General features: G+C 45.3%; 1 protein-coding gene across 1 annotated transcript in view; it reads left to right on the top strand.

Moving 5' to 3' along the window:
• The first annotated feature begins 662 nt into the window (after positions 1 to 662).
• MAML3 (mastermind like transcriptional coactivator 3) overlaps positions 663 to 20,207 on the top strand; it is a 352,301-nt gene continuing 332,756 nt past the window's right edge. Inside the window, exon 1 of the mRNA XM_065405194.1 lies at positions 663 to 1,115. Coding sequence (XP_065261266.1) covers positions 663 to 1,115 — 453 coding nt within the window. The remainder of the gene's footprint in view (positions 1,116 to 20,207) is intronic.

Here is a 20,207-nt window from a genome sequence, read left to right as displayed (position 1 = left end):
AAATGCAACTGAGCAGCCAAAGTACTCAGAACACGGTGCGGCATAAACACCAAAACTTTTTTCTGGAAGGAAAATACAATAAGAAAGCAGCTTTGCTTGTCTTTTGATGCTGTGGAGTGTGAGTGCGTGTGTTGTGTGTGACCAGCGTATGCCTTTGCTGGATGTGTGTATGTGTTTGTGTGTGCATGCATGTGGAAGGGTGCGTGTGTTTCTCTCTATATTTATACATGGGGAGAAAAGTCTTTGGCAAAATCTCCGGAAAACTCCTGGAATTTATTTTGAAATAATGGATTATAAAAAAGAAAAGGGAGGGCAGGAACTGATCTGAGCTCTCTTGGAGTTTGCAACCCGAATTGCTGCTGCTCACTTTGTTGTGATTCTTTTTACGGTTGTGTATCTGGTGATGATAACCTTTTAGCACTTTTTTTCTTTTGCTCTTTTATATAAATACTGGAGATTTTCGTAGAGGATCGGCTGGGGAAAGAGAAAAACATTCACCTGGGATCGCTCTTTCCCTTCTACTTGTTGGTGTTTCCCCCCATGGTTCACTAAAAAGTATCACCTCAGGACCCCAGAGGAGGCTGCGTGTGTGTGTGTGTGTGTGTGAGTGAGTGAAGGGGAGGATAAAAAGTTCTTCCAAAATAGTGTGCCCGGGGAAGAGGATGGGGGATTTTGCAGCCCCCGCTGCCGCCGCGAATGGCAGCAGTATTTGCATCAACAATAACCTGAACAGCGGCCTCAGCGGGGCTGGTGGTGCCGGTATCGGGGTTAATAACACTCCCCACGGTCCTCCTGCTGCTGCTCCCAGTAACAATAATACTAATAGCGGCGGCAGCGGCATTCCCAAGCACAGCACCGTGGTGGAGAGGCTAAGGCAGCGCATCGAGGGCTGCAGGAGGCACCATATCAACTGCGAGAGCAGGTACCAGCAAGCCCAGGCGGAGCAGCTGGAGCTGGAACGCAGAGACACGGTGAGCCTCTACCAGAGGACCCTGGAGCAAAGGGCCAAGAAATCGGGCACCGGCGGCGGGAGTAGCAAACAGCAGCATCAGAGCAAACAGCAGCAAGATGCCGAGTCTGCCACGGCCGAGCAGAGGAACCACACTCTGATCATGGTAAGGGACGGGGATGGGGCTGTCGCTGTCCGCTTGGAGTTATTGACTTGGCTGAACGGGAGCGATGACTTTGGGGGGGATGGAGAGGGGCTTGGCTAAAGCAAAGAGGGGAGAGTAAACTTTACTCCTATTCAGTAGGGTACAGGACACGCGTTCTTCGCAGATTGCAAGTCGGAGAAATATAGGGTCTGGTAAGACCTGGCTGAGACTCTTAAGACGGTAAAAATAAGTGTGTGGGGGGGGGGACTTTCCCATGATAGCTGAGACCATGATTCGCTTTCAGAAGAAAAATATTTCTAAAATAACACTGCTCCACCCCCCCAAAACCCCCCCAGGTTATTAGATCCACTACGGGAAGGGGGAATTGACATAGCTGTTCCCTGCAGGAAGAATTAGCCCAGAAGAAGAGAAGGGAAAGAGTATGGAGCAGCCCCTGGGGTTTTCCAGAGTCTTAAGAGTTTTGTGAATCAGCTTTGAAATGGGAGCGAAAAAGTGTGTGTGTGTGTGTATGCTGGCTGCCTGTTTAAATCCAACAGAAGGGGAAGGTAAGAGAGGGCTTTCCCAGGCTGGAGTGACAGCAGGAAGAAAAGTTGGCAGGTTTCTCGCCCCAGCTGCCAGACAGGGTGCAGGAGCCCAGGTCCCTTCAGCAGCAGCCGCCACCCAGCTGAATATCTTGCTAAAGTTTCCTTGTGTTTAAGAGGCTTAGCGAACAGCGAAGGGGGCGGGCGCTGAGCTACCAGGAGTGTAACTACAAGCAGGAAGTGGAGTTTCCCACTCCCAGCCTGCCCTGGTGAGGAGTGATAACAGGGGTGCTGGGGAGCCTGGGACCTGGTCTCAGGCTGAGCGAGAGCAGGGGTTTGCTACGCGTCCCCCCGTGTGCCCCGGCCGGCGGGTGACAATCAGCACTTTTAATGAGCAGCTGAGCGTGAATCTGCTCTGCCGGGCGCAGACCGCGCGTGCTGGGGACGGTGCGGGGAGACGCGCCCGCGTTAGACATTAGGCAGCGGGCGGCTGCTCCTCGCATGGCGCTGGCCGGCTGTCGCCTCTCTCCGGAGCTGCAGGGAGACCGGCGGAGGGAGCCGCGATCACGCTGTGCGGCTTACAAGCCGCGCACGTCCCGCCCCTGCCCTGGGAGGCTCCGGCGGGCGGCGCAGCGAGGGGCCGCCGCTGCCCTCCCTGCGGGCGGCTGTGGCAGTGACAAAGCGGGGGTAGGGCGGGGCCGCCGCGCTCCCCGGCGCCCCACACGTGAAGAGGGACCATTTGTTTATCTTGGGCTGTACCAAGCCCGCGCCCCCCCCCCCCCCCGAGCCCGTGCCACCCCGCGGGCAGCCCCTTCCCGCCTCGCCCGCTGCCCAGCCCGCCCGCTCCCTCCCAGCGACCGAGTCGCTTTGTCCACCCCATGGCCCGCTGGATAAGCAGCCGGAAAACTAGGAGGTGGAGGAATTAACCCTCCCCCCGTCCGGCATGACCAAAGAGCCGCCGCGTGTCCGAGGGAAGCGCTCCCCAGGCAGCCCTGCGGGCCTGGCTCGCGTGCGGGGGGTGAGCCTGGGAGACAGACACACGCATCCACTGTCTCCCCACGGCAGAGAGAGTCCCCCCACCACCACCTGGGGGAGCACGTACAGGGGCCAGCTGGGAAGATCCGGAGAGCGACACACAGGGAGAGGGAGAGGCTCGTGCTTTGCAAACAGGAAGCTGAAAAGCCTCACGGACTCAGTGTAGCTTTCCTGATACCACCAGAAAGACACAACCACGTCTCTGTGAACCCTCCCCCCCCCGCTTCCTCCGGGTCTCCTCCTTGCCACAGCATTCAGGCTCTTAAACAAACACTCAGCTAATTCGATTTCCCCTCTGCTCAGCTGTGGAGTTGATGTTGTTTCTAGTAAAAGAGTCTCCCTAGATCCTGGGGTTTGGTTTGTCCTTCGCAAAACACACTCTCCATTTTGCAGGTCGACAGGCCGTGGAAGGGGTTTTAACCTTAGAGGGCAGGAGTCTTTCTGGGGGTTCCTGACTCCAGAAAACTATAATGTAGTTGGTTGGTTGTGCAAACGTGATCAAAATTAGTGTCTGACTTCTCTTAACGGGGTTCTTAGGCACCTAGGTTGTAGCGACTCCCTTCCCAAAACGACACGAAAGCACCAAACCCTTGGGTTTTCATTTATGCTTACTTGGTTTTGCATGGAATATATAGGACAGAAATAAAAAAGGGTGTTTTGATAATTGTGAAAGTCGTGACACAAGCCAAGCAACTCTGTTGCAGCCCACACTCATAATAACTTGCTTCATGTTGAAAAACTTAAAAAGAAACAGTTGTTTAATGTAATGATGGAGTTAGCCATAAAATCCATTGTTAAGATAAAGCTGTGTTTTTCTGTTAAAGCATATAATTTAAATGTTTTTTGTGTGCAATAGCCTTCAAATTTATCTTTTTAAAATAAAAATGAACATATTAGCTAAAAATAGACCTATTCTCATCAAGTTAAACATTTGTAAAGAATTGTTATGGCAAAGAGGAGGGACAAATTCTGCTTTGTTTCACTCACAGAATATTACTGGTGAGTTTTGCCCAAAGACTGAAAATACGCTGTGGTCTGTAGTATGTGTAATATGCACATTAAAGAGTTAGATTTTCTATCTGATAAATTGTTCCTTTCAAAGCTACTTTTCAAACTTTAAAATCTTTCTTTAGAGATGTGTGTGTATGTGTGTTTTAGTTGTGCAGAAAATAGTTAATACTATCAAATAATCACTTGCCAAGTTTGTTTCATATATCTTGTCATATTTTTAGTTACAAAAACTACACAAAGTTGTTTAGGGTTTGTTTACTGTTGGGTTTTTTTCCCCTTGAAATGTGTTAAATTCCAAATGAGAGTAAGGGAGTAAGTTTTAAATCTTTTAAAAATAGGAGTTTACAGCAGAAACACTGACATCATCTCACCTAATATTTTACAGTGTAGCACTGTCTTTACACAGCCATTATTCAGTTCAGCCCTCAGATTAGGCTGCAGATTTTGAAAGTGATGCAGTCATTAGAGAAATGAATAACTAGGATCAAGTAATAAACAAATGCAAGGGGGAACATTACTTCTGTCTTGTTGCTATTATTGTTTTTTTGTTCTGCTGGTCACTTAAAAAATCTCTCTCTCTTATCAAGTGAAGGAGACAGTCCAAGGAGAACTAGTGTCTTTCAGCGTGTTTCCCTCCTCTTCTTTCTTTTCAAGTTCACAGACATTGGGGGGAGGGAGAAAGAGAGATTGTGTTGGTTTAAGACTGTTGGGAGGTAGCCTGGGACCCTTGAAACCCTCCCACCAGGTGGTGCTGACACATACTGCTGATCTGCCCTTCAGCTAGCTTGGGAGCAAATATCAAGGTTTTAAAAGGATTGTTGCCATTTAAAGACGTGCACCCTGATTTTATTCTTCTGAGGGGAATAAGAATCATCAAACATTTAAGATGCTTCTCATCCCCAGCCCCACAATTTACACCAAAACACCCTATTCCTAAACTCAAGGGAGGAATTATGCAATTTCCACTGTTCAGAGATTTTGTGTCCACTGAAGAGCAGCTATCATTGAGTGGCTATTTTAAAATAGTAACAAGGAACAGAGAACTATAAAAGTGACCATACTGGATTAGATCAATGGTCTAATCTAGATTAGTATCCTGTCAGCAATAGCAGCCAGTCCCTGATGCTTTTGAGGAGGTGGGCAAAAGGGGAGGAATAAATGTGTTCCAGGGCAAATCTCTTACTCCCAAATACTGTAGCTCAGTGGTCGGCAACCTTTCAGAAGTGGTGTGCCGAGTCTTCATTTATTCACTCTAATTTAAGGTTTCGCATGCCAGTAATATATTTTAGCATTTTTAGAAGGTCTCTTTCTATAAGTCTATAATATATAACTAAACTATTGTTGTATGTAAAGTGAATAAGGTTTTTAAAATGTTTAAGAAGCTTCATTTAAAATTAAATTAAAATGCAGAGCCCCCCGGACCGGTGGCCAGGACCCGGGCAGTGTGAGTTCCACTGAAAATCAGCTCGCGTGCCGCCTTTGGCACGCATGCCATAGGTTGCCTACCCCTGCTGTAGCTAGAAGTTATCTTACGCCCTGAAACACGAGGAGTTTATGAAAAGAAAATAGTTATGGTAACTGGGAGGGAGCAGAGGTATACAGTTTTGACTTGATGAATTTTGGCTACGAAGTCTCTTAAGTCTTATTGACAACTTTGTTTTTTAAATGTACTTAATTTGGGTAGAGCAGTATATAGATGTGAAATTCAGACACCATATATAGGTATTAAATAGATAATGAAAAATCTGGACCCCCACAAAATTTTAAATTATTTGTAAATGGATGAAAGTACTTTTTCTTTTTCCCAATTCAACCTGGCTAAGGCCAAAGTTGTTTGCTTCTTAGCTGGATTATTTGAATGCTGTACTAGTTAGCTTTTCAAAGACAATACGGGGGGAAATTGCAACCCATCCAAAACTCTGCTGCTCATCTTCAGACTGGTTCCAGGAAACATCAACACATTATTCCAGTTTTTTGGTTCTTTGTGAGCTAATCTGCCTTCCCATTTCCCACTGCATTGATTGCAAGATTCTTCTGGCTCTTCATCCATGTTATTTAGTGACCTTTGTTCATTGTTACAAACCATCTTGAAATCTCTACCAAGTTAAAATACCTCTATATCTGATCCCATTGTACTGCTGTTCTTGCACGATGGGTTTATAATTTGTTGTCCATTGAAATGCCACTCCCATAACTATCACATTGACTTTCTTATACTCATTTATTAGAATCTTAACTTTACACTGGGGTTTAAGTGTGTTGAGGTTTACTTTGTCCTAGTTTTAAAGTCCTTCAAGACCTTTTTTTATATAAGCTGTATATATCTAACATTATTGATTCATTATTATCATATTGACAAGTTCCTATCCCGAAGACTGACATCTAAGAATCAAAGAAGATGGAGAGCTAGAATTAAACATAACACAAAATGTTATTCAGATCATAGAAGTTAGTGACAGAAGTCAAATGACCCATTAGATCATCTTTTTATTTCCCTGCCAAGACAGACTATGCCAGGTCCAGAGTTAGTTTAGAGCTAGTGAAAACATGACTTATAAATACAATATCTTCCAATACTGTTTTTCACATTCCCTCGGACAGTGCATTGCTAAAAGAAGTTAAAAATCTTGTCACTCTTACACCTGGGGTATGGGAGGCTCACTGTTTCAGCTGACATAGCATAGGAGCAAAATGGTAGGCACAAAAACATAAGAAGCAGGTTAATTGTTGAAGGGGGTCTCTGCCTATTTTGGAAATATTCCATCACTAAAGAGGAGAATTTTTCTAAGAGGACTTTTCCCCTTGTTGAATTGGTATTTGAAAATCAGGACTTCCTTGTTTATCTTTGTGATGTTTCTGTAGATATCAGTGTTAGTAGAGTGGATAACTGTTAAACATTGCAAATGATTGCTTTCAATACTTGTAGGCAAGTTTGTTTTTTAAACATTAAACATTTGTGTGTGGGCATGTACACACACACCTCCTCTTTGAATCTTGATTTCCCCCCCCTTCATGTTGTAATATAATTTATTAAACTTGCTTCAGGGTACCAGCTATATGCAATTTACACTACAGGAATTGTACATTTCTCTACCATCACACATGAAAATGAAGAGCAGACATTTTCCACAGAAAGTCAAATGCTGCAGTCTTTTCTCAGGCCTTACGCAGTGATGATTAACTAGGAACTTCAAGATTAAGTCAATGCTAGACATAATGAGCCATATTTGCCCTCACTTGTGCTGGGGTAATTCAGAAGTAAGGTCTGGTCTACACTAAAAAGTCAGGTCAACCCAGATATGTCGATCAGGGTTGTGCAAAATCCACATAGTTAAGCCAACCTAACCTCCAGTGCAGACAGTGCTCGGTCAATGGTAGAATTCTTCCATCAACCTAGCCACTGCCTCTTGGGGAGATGGATTAACTACAGTAATAAGGGAACCCCTCTCATCGGCATAGGTAGTGTCTACACTGAAGCAGTATAGTGGTGCAGCTGTGCCACTGTAGCGTTTCAAGTGTATACAAGCCCTAACTCTACTGAAGTCAGTGAAATTACACTGGTAAAACTGGTATGAGACCAGAATCAGGCTCAGGGTCAGCAGTGCTCCTTCATTTAATTTGCAACAGGGAAAGAGTGATTGTACTATTGAAGTAGAACTCATTTTGCTGTTTCTCAAAGGGTGGATTTTAATTTCTTTCTCTAGCGGCTCCTCTGTCAGAACCAGGGTTATCCCACCCCTCCCAGTTTTTCTTTTTCATCTCATACCCCCTTACGCTTGTAGCCCCTGTGTGATCATCACCGTTTGGGGCAGGAGGACTGGACAGGATCTCCTGTTGCAGCTAGTCAGCACATAACAGCTGGACAGGATGGCTGTTTGGAGTGATGCTGGGCAGTGCCTCAAGTCTCCTAGTCGCTTGTGGCCTGTCCACACTATGATAGAAGAGGTGTTTTTAAAATGTATTCGCTAACATGTTTTAACTCACATGTTTATAAATCCTAGTGTAGACAAGGCAAGTTGTATTTTAACGTGTTAGCTGGTCATGATGAACCCTAGGCTTCAACTTGATCAGCTAGCGCATGTTAAAAGTATTGTATGCATGAGAGTTTTATGCTTTGTCTAGACTAAGAAGAGTGTCTGAGCTCGTGCTGAGGCCACAATTGAACATACTAAAATTGAGCTAAAGGTGTTACTTTTTATCTGTGCTTGGAAAATTGGTCAAATTTAGGTTGCACTTAGCTACCTTGTGTTATGCAAAGCCTGATCTAAATTTAACCTTTACCTTAGTACAGACAAGGCCCCAGAACACATTAGTTACAACGTGTCAGCTGACAACACACCTTTTGTCCTAGTCAAGTAAAACCCTACATTTTACTATGTTTCAGTTTACAGAGTGTGCACATGCCTTTCCGTTCTTTCACATAGACACTGGGATTATAGGAGGGTCTTTAAAAGTCATTGAAGATGTCATAGTTTACTTCTTTGACAGTTCATATGATATCAGCTGCTGAAATCTTGTCCTAATTGACATGGCGGGAGAGACACAAGATGATAATACTATATCAAATTATTTTGATGTCTGATATTTTATGATCTAGGCCCATTTTTGGTGAACCACCACAAATACTATCAGGACCAGTACACTTCTCTAAACATTGGTCCTGAAAGAAAAAATGGATCCTTGTGGCTCTGTCACTAACTCCCTGTGTTACATTGGGCCAGTCAGATACACTCTGGTGAATAGTGAGGCACCCATGGCCATTATTTTGGTTAAGGATTAATGATTGTTTTCATTTCATTTTCTGTTTGGTTGTGTGTCTGTGTATGTACAGTTCTTTAAAGATGATGATGGCACTTGTGTTGTTTTTTATACCTGGGGTTTGTTTCAGCGTTCGGGTATGTTTCCATTAGAAAATTCTATTTAGTTAAAGCACTCAGAGATATTCAGGTACGAACATCTAAATAACTAAAAATGTATCATTGAACTCTTACTATGGCTCTCATTTTCTTTTGAAAGGGACATAAAAGTCTGTAGGATACTAATTATTTTTCACCATGAATACATGTATTTCTAAACTTAGTGTTGGTTGCATCCTTCTTGATGGATGCTATTTGTGAGACTAGCAAGAGACTGTAGAGTCTCACCTGTTTTAATAACTGCTTAACAATCAAAGAACTAATAACACAAAATGTTTAATATTTTAATATTAGATATACCAGTTTTTCATTGTATTTTGCTAACGTTAAACTATTTTTGGAAGTGGTTTATGATCATTCGCTCAGGGACCTTAGACTGCTCATGTCAGAGATGACATCACATCAGCCACCAACATCAATAGCCTCAGAACTGCCAAATATAATTGAAAGCTTAAAAATATCATACATTTTATTAATAGTGACAAGTGCTTTTTACCTTCTGAACTTTTAAACTCTTGGGCTGAACAAACTAGATATAGTTTCCCTTTAAGATTGCCCCCTTTTATAGTCACTTTACTGCATCACATAAAATGTATATTGACATGGGCATAGGAGTGTCTCAGCAGGTTTAATTGACATGGTGATAAAAATGGGTCCAACTATGAGAACCTTCTGTCTACAATTTGGTCCTCCTTCGCATTTACACTGATGCTGCTAAACTGGTGGTAGCAGACCTGGCCTTTGTTGTCTGCCTTTAGTATTTTCCATACAACCCCAGAATGCACAGAGTAAAAGGGAAGTTTTAGCATATGACTTTAAAAATAACTGGACTTGATTTTTTGAACATCTGGAATGTGCAGAATGTCATACTTTCCCCATAAAATGTAATTTTTCAATGTTTTCCTTAAGGGTAGGAGGGTATTCCCCATCACCATGTTGCGATGCTCAGCATTGCGGTACCTAACTTATCACAGGAACAACTCTGCAATCCACAGAGACTGAGTTAGGTGCCTAGACTTCTATACAATGAATAGAGAGGATAGGTGCCTGGGAACGGGATCCACAAACCCAGCAAAGCAGACGGGAAGCTGCCTAAACTAGCCAATGGGAGATGCTAAGCCTTGCCCTCTCATGGAGATAGGCACCTAAGTCTGGGCTGCAGGGGGGTGCCTATCTGTGCTAGTGATCCATGAACTGGGGGAAGATCGGCGCTCAGCTGCCTAAGTTGCATATATGGTCTGAAATTAAATGGGGAGGTGGACAGGGGACCTCCCTTATAACCTGTAGCCTAGTGGATAGGGTATTCACTCAGGATGTGGGAGACCCCCAGGTTCAATCCCCCCGTTCCAGAGGGAGAGAAGGGATTTGCCCCCTCTGAGGCAAGTGCCCAAACCACCAGGTTAGAGAGTAATTCTAACTTGTTCATTGTCCCAATTAATATTTCATTATTCAATTAAAGTGAAACAACTAATAGGAGAGATGGGGGGAGATTCACATCAGCATATTCAATATTTTAGTAGTTAGGGCATTCATCTGGGAGGTGGCTGATGCCTGTTCAAATCCCTTCACCCTCTCAGGAAGAGGGGGGGCTTGAACTGGGACTCTCCCTAGGGTTGCCAACCCTCCAGGATTGACTTGGAGTCTCCCGGAATCGGCATTGATCTCCTGGTGACTATAGAAAGCAATCCGGGAGATTTTATAGGATAGTTTAAGAAAACAACATTACTTCATGTTGGGGGGGAGAGGGGGAAATCTCCCAGAATAGCTTCAGTCAGAGTTGGCAACCCTATATCTCCCACATCCTGGGTAAGTACCCTGTCCACTAGGCTAAAGGTTATAAGGGAGTGCCTCCTTGTCCCCTGAACTTATCTGAGGGGCCCCATCTAGTAGATTGCCTCTGAGCACACCTATTGGATCAGGCCCCCGCATATGACTAGCAGCATAGGTGTCTGAATGCCTATCTTCCCCAGTTTGGGGTTTAGGTGAGAGATAGGTCTCCGGATGCCTATTGTGAGGTAGCAGTGCACATGCTTAGGTGGGAGATAGGCACCCAGATGCCTAGCATGAGGCTGCAGTGCATATGCCCAGAGACAAAAACTTAGGCGCTGAATGAATTTAGGTGGCAGCTGGCCAGCAGTTCTCTGGATCAGAGCGTTGCCTAAAAACAGGACTTAGGCCTAAACCTGCATATCTTTGTGGATCGTACCCCATCTGTTTTCATCAGGGCCGCCAAGAGCGGGTTCGGGCCCCGGTGAAAATTTTTTTTCAGGCCCCCCACCAAGGGCAGACCGGCTAAAAAGGGCCGACGAGGTTGGGGGGGTGGGAAGCCCGGCCCCGGGCCCCCTTCCGGACCGCCGGGCCCCGGTAATTTGTACCGACTTCCCCCCCCTCTCGTCGGCCCTGGCTTTCATTGCCCTGTATCACAGCCTCTATCTTTTTGGCAGTGGAGGACTGAACTAAATTAGTCAGAGTCAGTCAATGGCCTGGTCTACACTACACCTTTAATTCGGATTTAGTGGCTTTAATTCGAATTAACTCTGGAACCGTCCACACAACGAAGCCATTTAATTCGAATTAAAGGGCCCTTTAATTCGATTTCTGTACTCCACCCCGACGAGCGGAGTAGCGCCAAAATCGAATTTGTCAATTCGAATTAGCGTTAGTGTGGCCGCAATTCGATGTTATTGGCCTCCAGGAGCTATCCCACAGTGCACCATTGTGACCGCTCTGGCCAGCAATCTGAACTCGCATGCACTGGCCAGGTGGACAGGAAAAGCCCCGGGAACATTTGAATTTCATTTCCTGTTTGCACAGCGTGGAGAGCACAGGTGACCACAGAGAGCTCATCAGCACAGGTAACCATGCAGGCTGATAATCGAAAAAGAGCACCAGCATGGACCGTACAGGAGGTACTGGATTTGATCTCTATATGGGGAGAGGATTCAGTGCTAGCTGAACTGCGTTCGAAAAGACGAAATGCCAAAACTTATGAAAAAATTTCCAAGGGCATGATGGAGAGAGGCCACAATAGGGACACAGATCAGTGCCGCGTGAAAGTCAAGGAGCTCAGACAAGCCTATCAAAAAGCAAAGGAGGCAAACGGTCGCTCCGGGTCAGAGCCGCGGACATGCCGCTTCTACGCTGAGCTAAATGCATTTCTAGGGGGGGCCGCCACCACTACCCCACCTCTGACTGTGGATTCCGAGCTGGGGATAATCTCATCAGGGACACCTGATGATTCCGCGGAAGGGGAAGAGGAGGAGGAGGAGGACGAGCTGGCAGAGAGCACCCAGCTCTCCGTTCTCCCCAACAGCCAGGAACTGTTTCTCACCCTGACTGAAGTACCCTCCCAAGCCTCCCAAGCCAGCACCCAAGACCATGACCCCATGGAAGGGACCTCAGGTGAGTTTACCTTTTAAAATATAAAACATGGTTTAAAAGCAAGCATTTTTAATGATTAATTTGCCCTGAGCACTTGGGATGCATTCGCAGCCAGTACAGCTACTGGAAAAGTCTGTTAACATGTCTGGGGATGGAGCGGAAATCCTCCAGGGACATCTCCATGAAGCTCTCCTGGAGGTACTCCAAAAGCCTTGCCACAAGGTTTCTGGGCAGTGCAGCCTTATTCCGTCCTCCATGGTAGGACACTTGACCACGCCATGCTAGTAGCAAGTAATCTGGTATCATTGCCTGACAGAGCCTGGCAGCGTATGGTCCCGGTGTTTGCTGGCATTCAAGCAACATCCGTTCTTTATCTTGCTGTGTAATCCTCAGGAGAGTGATATCGCTTAGGGTAACCTGGTTGAAATAAGGGAATTTAATTAAGGGGACTGAGGTGGCCGTTCCTACTGGGCTGTTTGCCTGTGGCTGAAAAGAAATCCTTCCCTGCATTTAGCCAAGTGCAAGGGGGGGGGGGAGGATTGGCCCAGAGCTTTTCGCGTTTTGCTAGCAGGGATCTTCCCTGATACCAGCCAGGCGGTGGGGGGAGGGATAAAGCACTCATCCCAGAGAATTCATGGCGGGTGGGGGGGGGGGGGTTAGTTTGGTTCCTGCAGGGATCTTCCCTGATACCAGCCACGCGGTGGGGGGAGGGATAAAGCACTCATCCCAGAGAATTCATGGCGGGTGGTGGGGGGGGGGGGTTAGTTTGGTTCCTGCAGGGATCTTCCCTGATACCAGCCAGGCGGTGGGGGGAGGGATAAAGCACTCATCCCAGAGAATTCATGGCGGGTGGGGGGGGGGGTTAGTTTGGTTCCTGCAGGGATCTTCCCTGATACCAGCCACGCGGTGGGGGGAGGGATAAAGCACTCATCCCAGAGAATTCATGGCGGGTGGGGGGGGGGGTGTTAGTTTGGTTCCTGCAGGGATCTTCCCTGATACCAGCCAGGCGGTGGGGGGAGGGATAAAGCACTCATCCCAGAGAATTGGATGGGGGGGGGGGGTGTTAACCTTCAGCAGCAGAAAACAAGCTAACAGGAAAACTGCAGCACAACGGGCTTTGCTTGGTATGTGGGAAAGCAGGGCGCAGAAGCCTAAAGACAGTGGCTTACCATGGCAGCATGCAAGGTGAATTCTGTTGCCCCGACCTGCGTCTGTGATCTCTAGCAGCAAAGCCACAGGCACTCAATATTAAGAGGCAAAATGCGACCTTGCACAGAAATCACATGTGCTATGTAATGTGAATAGTATACACCGTGAAAGAGTATAAGCATTGTTCTGAAAAATGTATCTTTTAAAAAAATTCTCTCCTTTTTTCACTCCCTCCAGCAGGTGCAAATGTTTCAAGCCTCCCTCCTCCTTCCCGAAGGCTATCCCAGATAAGGCGTCGTAAAAAAAAAACGAGAGAAGAGATGTTTTCCGAAATCATGCAATCCACCAGGAATGAAAGAGCTCATCTGAATGAGTGGAAGGAGACGGTTTGCAAGTATAGGAAAGAAGCCAGTGACCGTGAGGACAGGAGGGACCAACGTGAGGACATGAGGGACCAACGTGAGGACATGAGGGACCAACGTGAGGACATGAGGGACCAACGTGAGGACATGAGGGACCAACGTGAGGACAGAAGGGACCAACGTGAGGAGAGGAGAGACGCTCGAGATGAGAGGTGGCGGCAGGAAGATCAGAGGAGTCGGGAAGCAACGCTGGGGCTGCTGCGTGAGCAAACAGACATGCTCCGGCGTCTGGTGGAGCTTCAGGAACGGCTGCTGGAGAACCGAGTGCCGCTACAGCCCCTGTATAACCCCCCTACCTCCTCACCATGTTCCATAGCCTCCACACCCAGACGTGTAAGAACACGGGGGGGGAGGCTCCATACACCCTCCCATTCCACCCCAGTGGACAGCCCAAGCAAAAGGCTGCCATTTTTTTAACCTTTTTTTACTGGGCTTTTCCTTCCCGCTGATCCTCCTCCCAAACCCCACTCAGGTTCTGTGCCGCTACAGCCCCTGTATAACCCCCCTACCTCCTCACCATTTTCCATAGCCTCCCCACCCAGATGTGTAAGAACACGGGGGGGGAGGCTCTGTACACCCTCCCATTCCACCCCAGTGGACAGCCCAAGCAAAAGGCTGCCATTTTCTTAACCTTTTTTTACTGGGCTTTTCCTTCCCGCTGATCCTCCTCCCAAACCCCACTCAGGTTCTCTCCCTCTTTTTATAATCAATTCATAAAGAATAAATGATTTTTAAACAATGGTGACTTTATTTCCTTTGAAAGCAAGCTGGGGGAAGGGGGAGGGTGGGTTCCTTACAGAGAATGAGTCAATAAAGGGGGCGGGTTTTCAGGAAGGATAAACAAACATAAATTTCACACTGTAGCCTGGCCAGTCATGAAACTGGTTTTCAAAGCTTCCCTAATGCGCAGCGCTTCATCGTGTGCTCTTCTAATCGCCCTGGTGTCTGGCTGCGAGTAATCAGCAGCCAGGCGATTTGCCTCAGCCTCCCACCCTGCCATAAAGGTCTCCCCCTTGCTCTCACAGAGATTGTGAAGCACACAGCAAGCAGTAATAACAATGGGGATATTGGTTTGGCTGAGGTCTGAGCGAGTCAATAAGGATCGCCAGCGACCTTTTAAACGGCCAAATGCACATTCTACCACCATTCTGCACTTGCTCAGCCTGTAGTTGAACAACTCCTGACTCCTGTCCAGGCTGCCTGTGTATGGCTTCATGAGCCATGGCATTAAGGGGTAGGCTGGGTCCCCAAGAATAACAATTGGCATTTCAACATCCCCCACGGTTATTTTCTGGTCCGGAAAGTAAGTCCCTTGCTGCAGCCGTTTAAACAGATTGGTGTTCCTGAAGACGCGAGCGTCATGAACCCTTCCCGGCCAGCCCACATGGATGTTGGTGAAACGTCCCTTGTGATCCACAAGTGCTTGCAGCACCATTGAGAAGTACCCCTTGCGGTTTATGTACTGGGTACCCTGGTGCTCCGGTGCCAAGATAGGAATATGGGTTCCATCTATTGCCCCACCACAGTTAGGGAATCCCATTGCAGCAAAGCCATCCACTATGACCTGCACATTTCCCAGAGTCACTACCTTTCGTAGCAGCACCTCCGTGATTGCTTTGGCTACTTGCATCACAGCAGCCCCCACAGTAGATTTGCCCACTCCAAATTGATTCCCGACTGACCGGTAGCTGTCTGGCGTTGCAAGCTTCCACAGGGCTATCGCCACTCGCTTCTCAACTGTGAGGGCTGCTCTCATCTTGGTATTCTGGCGCTTCAGGGCAGGGGAAAGCAAGTCACAAAGTTCCATGAAAGTGCCCTTACGCATGCGAAAGTTTCTCAGCCACTGGGAATCGTCCCACACCTGCAACACTATGCGGTCCCACCAGTCTGTGCTTGTTTCCCGGGCCCAGAATCGGCGTTCAAAGCCTATAACCTGGCCCATTAACATCATAATCTCCAAAGCACCGGGGCCCGCGGTCTCAGAGAATTCTGTGTCCGTGTCCATGTCCTCATCACGCTGGTCGCTGCGCTGCAATCGCCGCCTCCTCCTCCTCCTCGCCTCTTTTTTCTGGTCCTGTGTAAGCATAAACTCCACGAGAAAGCGCGAGGTGTTTATAATGTTCAAGACTGCGTTCTGGAGCACAACGGGATCCATGCTTGATGCAGAATGGAGTCTGCAGAGTTCACTCAGGAAAAAAGGCGCGAAATGGTTGTCTGCCGTTGCTTTCAGGGAGGGAGGGGGAGGCTGTACCCAGAACTACCTGCGACAATGTTTTTTGCCCCATCATGCACTGGGGTCTCAACCCAGAATTCCAAGGGGGGTGGAGACTGCGGGAACTATGGGATAGCTATGTAAAAGCTACCCACAATGCAACGCTCTGGAAATCGATGCTACTATGGTAGCTTGGACGCACACCACCGAATTAATGGTGCCTAGTGTGGCCGAATACATTCGAATTTATAAAATCGGTTTCCTAAATTCGAATTATATAAATTCGAATTAATCCTGTAGTGTAGACATACCCAATGTTGCTTTAAAATTGGCTGAAGGAGTTGCTGTTAGGGTTTGGGAGACTCACTCCTCCTACTTCCAGACTTCAGGCTCCTCTTCTAGTGCTCCAAGTAGCTGCCAGGCTGGAATATTTCAGGGTTTATAAAATGATTATAGCTTCATTTTCCTTCAGGCTTTAGATTAAAACAAACAAACAAACAAAACCCTTAAACCCTACAATTAAGATTCTGTAGCTTGTCATCTTTTTGTTCTTTTTTTTTTTTCATAGCTTGGGAATATTTAGTGCCTGATCATACATCCCTTAAGCAACTGATTTCAGAGTTTTCTTTGAGTAAGAACTACAAGATTGGGCCCTTACGTTGTATGAATCCTGGGATTTATCATTTAACACCAAAGAGCCAACATATATAAGCCCATTTTGTGTACCCCTAACATCTTTTCTCTTTTCCTTTGGGTCACATTTCTAACCCATTGTGGTATTTTAGCTCTTTCTTCCAGTGTGTAATCTACAGGAAAGAAGAAGGTGCTTATGGCAGATGACTGGCTAGAAAAGGCATTGCAGGTGTTGTGTGTCTTTAATCACTTAACGTATTTCCTTACATCCTTGTGTGCAAATCAGCACCTAACTCGGAGAGGAATTGTAACATTTCTATACTACTTCTTTTCATGCAGTGTTGTCCTCACATATTCTCTAGTGTTTGTTTAAGACTATGACTTTTTAAAAAGTAACTTAGCTAAGAATAATTGTGGCTGAACAGCAGAAAACAAAATTTAAATTTTAACAGTGAATTTCCAAAGCAGTTTATATTTATCAGTAAAGTAGGTGGCTGTGATTCTGGGTTCTGATTTCACTGTGTTCCGCTCCAATACACTATTGGGGCTGTTGGGGAAACTGTCACAAATTTAAATAATCCCATTTGAAAAGTTTGTTTTGGCAATCTGCGTCTGTAGCCATAACATATATTTTTAATTTGCATTGACCCAGGTAATGGTAACTTTGAAGACTACCGCAGGCTTACACTTCTGAGTGCAGACTTCTGTAACTGAGTGACGGCCACATTGTTTGAGCTCCAAATTGGCTGAAGCATTTCTGGCGTGTAATCCGTGATTGGATTTGAAGTAATGGTTCAAAATAATCCCTAGCTCCTTCTATTAAGGTAAATTGGTGGGCTCAGCTTGGAGTCTGTGCATTGGGAAATATATTTGATTTGGTTCCACCAGGTGTGTGGATAGGCATGCTACTGTTAGAATGTAATGTTTGTTCCTTCTTTGATGGCAGGAATCGTTTGTGTTACTGGTTTGGTAGGCTGAATATTTATTTATCATTTGGATTGTCGCAGCTTCACAAACCCATCTGAGAGGATTCAAGTTACAGTGTTTCACCAGTCATCACCTTGGGGGAGTTAGTTGGCACCTCTTACTAAAAGTTCAAGTTTGCTTAACTAAAGTGCTGTATTTTGAGGAATAAAGGTATTGATTTTGGTGTAATGCTCACTTTTTCCTTATGCAGTTTTCACACAGTTTTGAAAAGAGAAACGGTGAGGGAGATTCTTTGAAATAGTTATTATGCTTCTCTCTCCCATTTGATTTGTTCCCAACTTTTTCCAGTATATCTGTGCGATGAATAGGGAGGGAGAGGTGATCATGTGTGGGGCTGTTTCAGGAAAGAAAAGTGGTGTGAGAAAAGGGGGAACAAGAAGTACCAGGGGCAAGAGGGCAAGTGCATGGTCTGTGGAAAGGATTACAGCACAAATACTGAGCAAATCATAATCTGAGGAATTCTTAACAAATGCTAGGATGCACGAATTCATTGTATGTAGCAGGCCATAGGTACAAGAGGATCTGTGTCCTGCTGTCCCTGAGATGTTTTCTTCATTATCTGATCTTTGCTGTTCTTTTTTCCTCCCCTTAATAATATTTCTGTTGTGGGAAATGCCTGCAGTGGGGAGTGATAATGGATAATGGGAGTGCTTGTGAAAGCAGAGCAGCAAAAACAAAATTGATTTGACTAGTGGCGTTAAAAGGTTTCCCCAGCCTCAGCCATTATTGTGTTAAAAATCCATGCGATTCCCTAGCTACAGCCAAAGGTGGAACTTAAGACATCAGTATATGCTGCTCTTTAAGTTGCCTTGGGCCTTTGAGTATGAGGAATATTCTGTCCTGTTGTTAGTCAGAATATTACACAGTTTGAACAACTGGGAATGACCTATTCCCCCAGTTGTGGTTAGCTTGTTTTTCCCTCCTTTTTACCATAAAGTTCATGTCTTTTCAGTTTATTGATGAGTGCATATTTGCTTACCAATCCTATTTGGCTGTAATATCTGTGCATCTAGACATATTACAGAATAGATAAGAACGGTATTCTAATATATAGGCACCCAAACAACGCTCCATCAGAATGGCTCAATAAGACAACCTCTTTCAACCCCCCTAAAATGCTATCCATCTCAGCATCTCTGTCACCCTGCTTTTCAGACCCCCTATTACCGACCCTAGCAAAAACCTGGAAATAAAGATAAGTCTTTGGGGACCTACCTTGGTGGTTAGGTGAAACGGACCTATCTGGGGGAATTTAACTTGGTAGTTACATATTTAGACAGTTTTATATAGACAGCTGGGCAAAGTGAGGTAGATTTTGTCACTGTCAGTCTCAGCAGTCGGACCTCCTGGGGGTACTGATGTAGGTATCTGTGAGAGGGAGGAGGGACCCAAATAATGATCTGAGGTGTGAGGATGGCTGAGAAGAACAACTCATTGGTCAAAGTGTAGATCATTGTCATGTTGGCCAACGCTGCTCCTCCTATGAAAAAAGAAGTTGCATTCATATTTTTCTGTTCTCTGTCTGTCTTTCTGTGAATCTGATAAACTTAGTGTGCAGTACTCTGTGATGTATAAAAAAAAAAGAGAAAGAGAAAAGAAAAATGACAGCTTTTTGTCACTAAATGGGGTCAAAAGTATTCTCTCAGCTACTCAAATGCAGTCATACTGATTTATTATTTTACATGGAATTCAAAACAGCTACAATAATTAAGAAAAGGCTTTCTGTCACCATCCCTTGGATGCAGTGCCTTGTAGTTGTTGAATAGACCACAGGACAGTGTTGAATTCAGCTTCTAGGGCTGGGCTTGGGCCTTTTCATTTTGCCTTATCTCCCATCAGTTAAACTGCTGGAGCTCCTCCTTGAACAGCTTCCTGTCTCTGGTGTAATTCAAATACTGTTGAAGGACAGCCCAGTCCAGTTTTATGTACGAGATGTTTTCTGGATAGTCAGCATAAGAATTATTTAAAAGTATTCTTAGAGGGCATCTTGTGTTAACTTTGATTCCCCATGGGACAGCTGATACAGAAGATGTAAATTATGATTCCCTCAATGGATTTCATGCAAAATGGTCATTTGAATGCTGATCAATAATACTTGGCATTAGTTAAACCAAACAAATTAGTGTTGGTCAGGTCAGAGGATTATGTTACACTTTCTGATTTTTAGAATCACTTACAAGCTCAGCAAAGAAACTCTAGTATTAGTAATACCATTGTTTCTGACACATGTCAAATCACACTAGTTTACTTGAAAGGGCTTTGTTTAGTGTCAGATTTATCCACTATTAAAATCCATGAAATATCTGGTATGAATGGGGGACATATGGTGGGATGGTGTGGCATATAGGTTTTATCGTTATGAATTTGGGCTGGCCACATTACTCACAAGAGCCAAACCATGACTGAGTTATGCCAACCATGTCATATAAGTGCCAATAAAACATATGTACCATATCCCACCATAATGCCTATTCCACATATATATAATGTATATTCCACATCATTTTTTATATTAAATCTTTTTAGGGTGTTCTTAATATATATATTTTTAAATTGGGACTGTTTTTCATATGCCCTCTAACTAAAGTCAGGCTATCTTAGTTATGAGTCAAACTATACAAGGCTCTGAGGGAGAAATATGATAACTAATACACTTTAGAAACCTCTAAAATTATCTAAAACATCTTTTCTATACATAATCATGTTGCATATTCTCACTGGTCTAGTTGTACAAAACTCCCATTTCTCATAATGATGGATAGCAAGATATCAGACCTTAAATCTGTTACTGGGCAAGGTCTGAATATTATTCATCTTACACCTCA

The sequence above is a fragment of the Emys orbicularis genome, chromosome 5 (genome assembly GCF_028017835.1).
Source record: "Emys orbicularis isolate rEmyOrb1 chromosome 5, rEmyOrb1.hap1, whole genome shotgun sequence".
Classification (NCBI taxonomy): domain Eukaryota; kingdom Metazoa; phylum Chordata; order Testudines; family Emydidae; genus Emys; species Emys orbicularis.
This window is presented reverse-complemented; position numbering and strand designations above follow the sequence as displayed.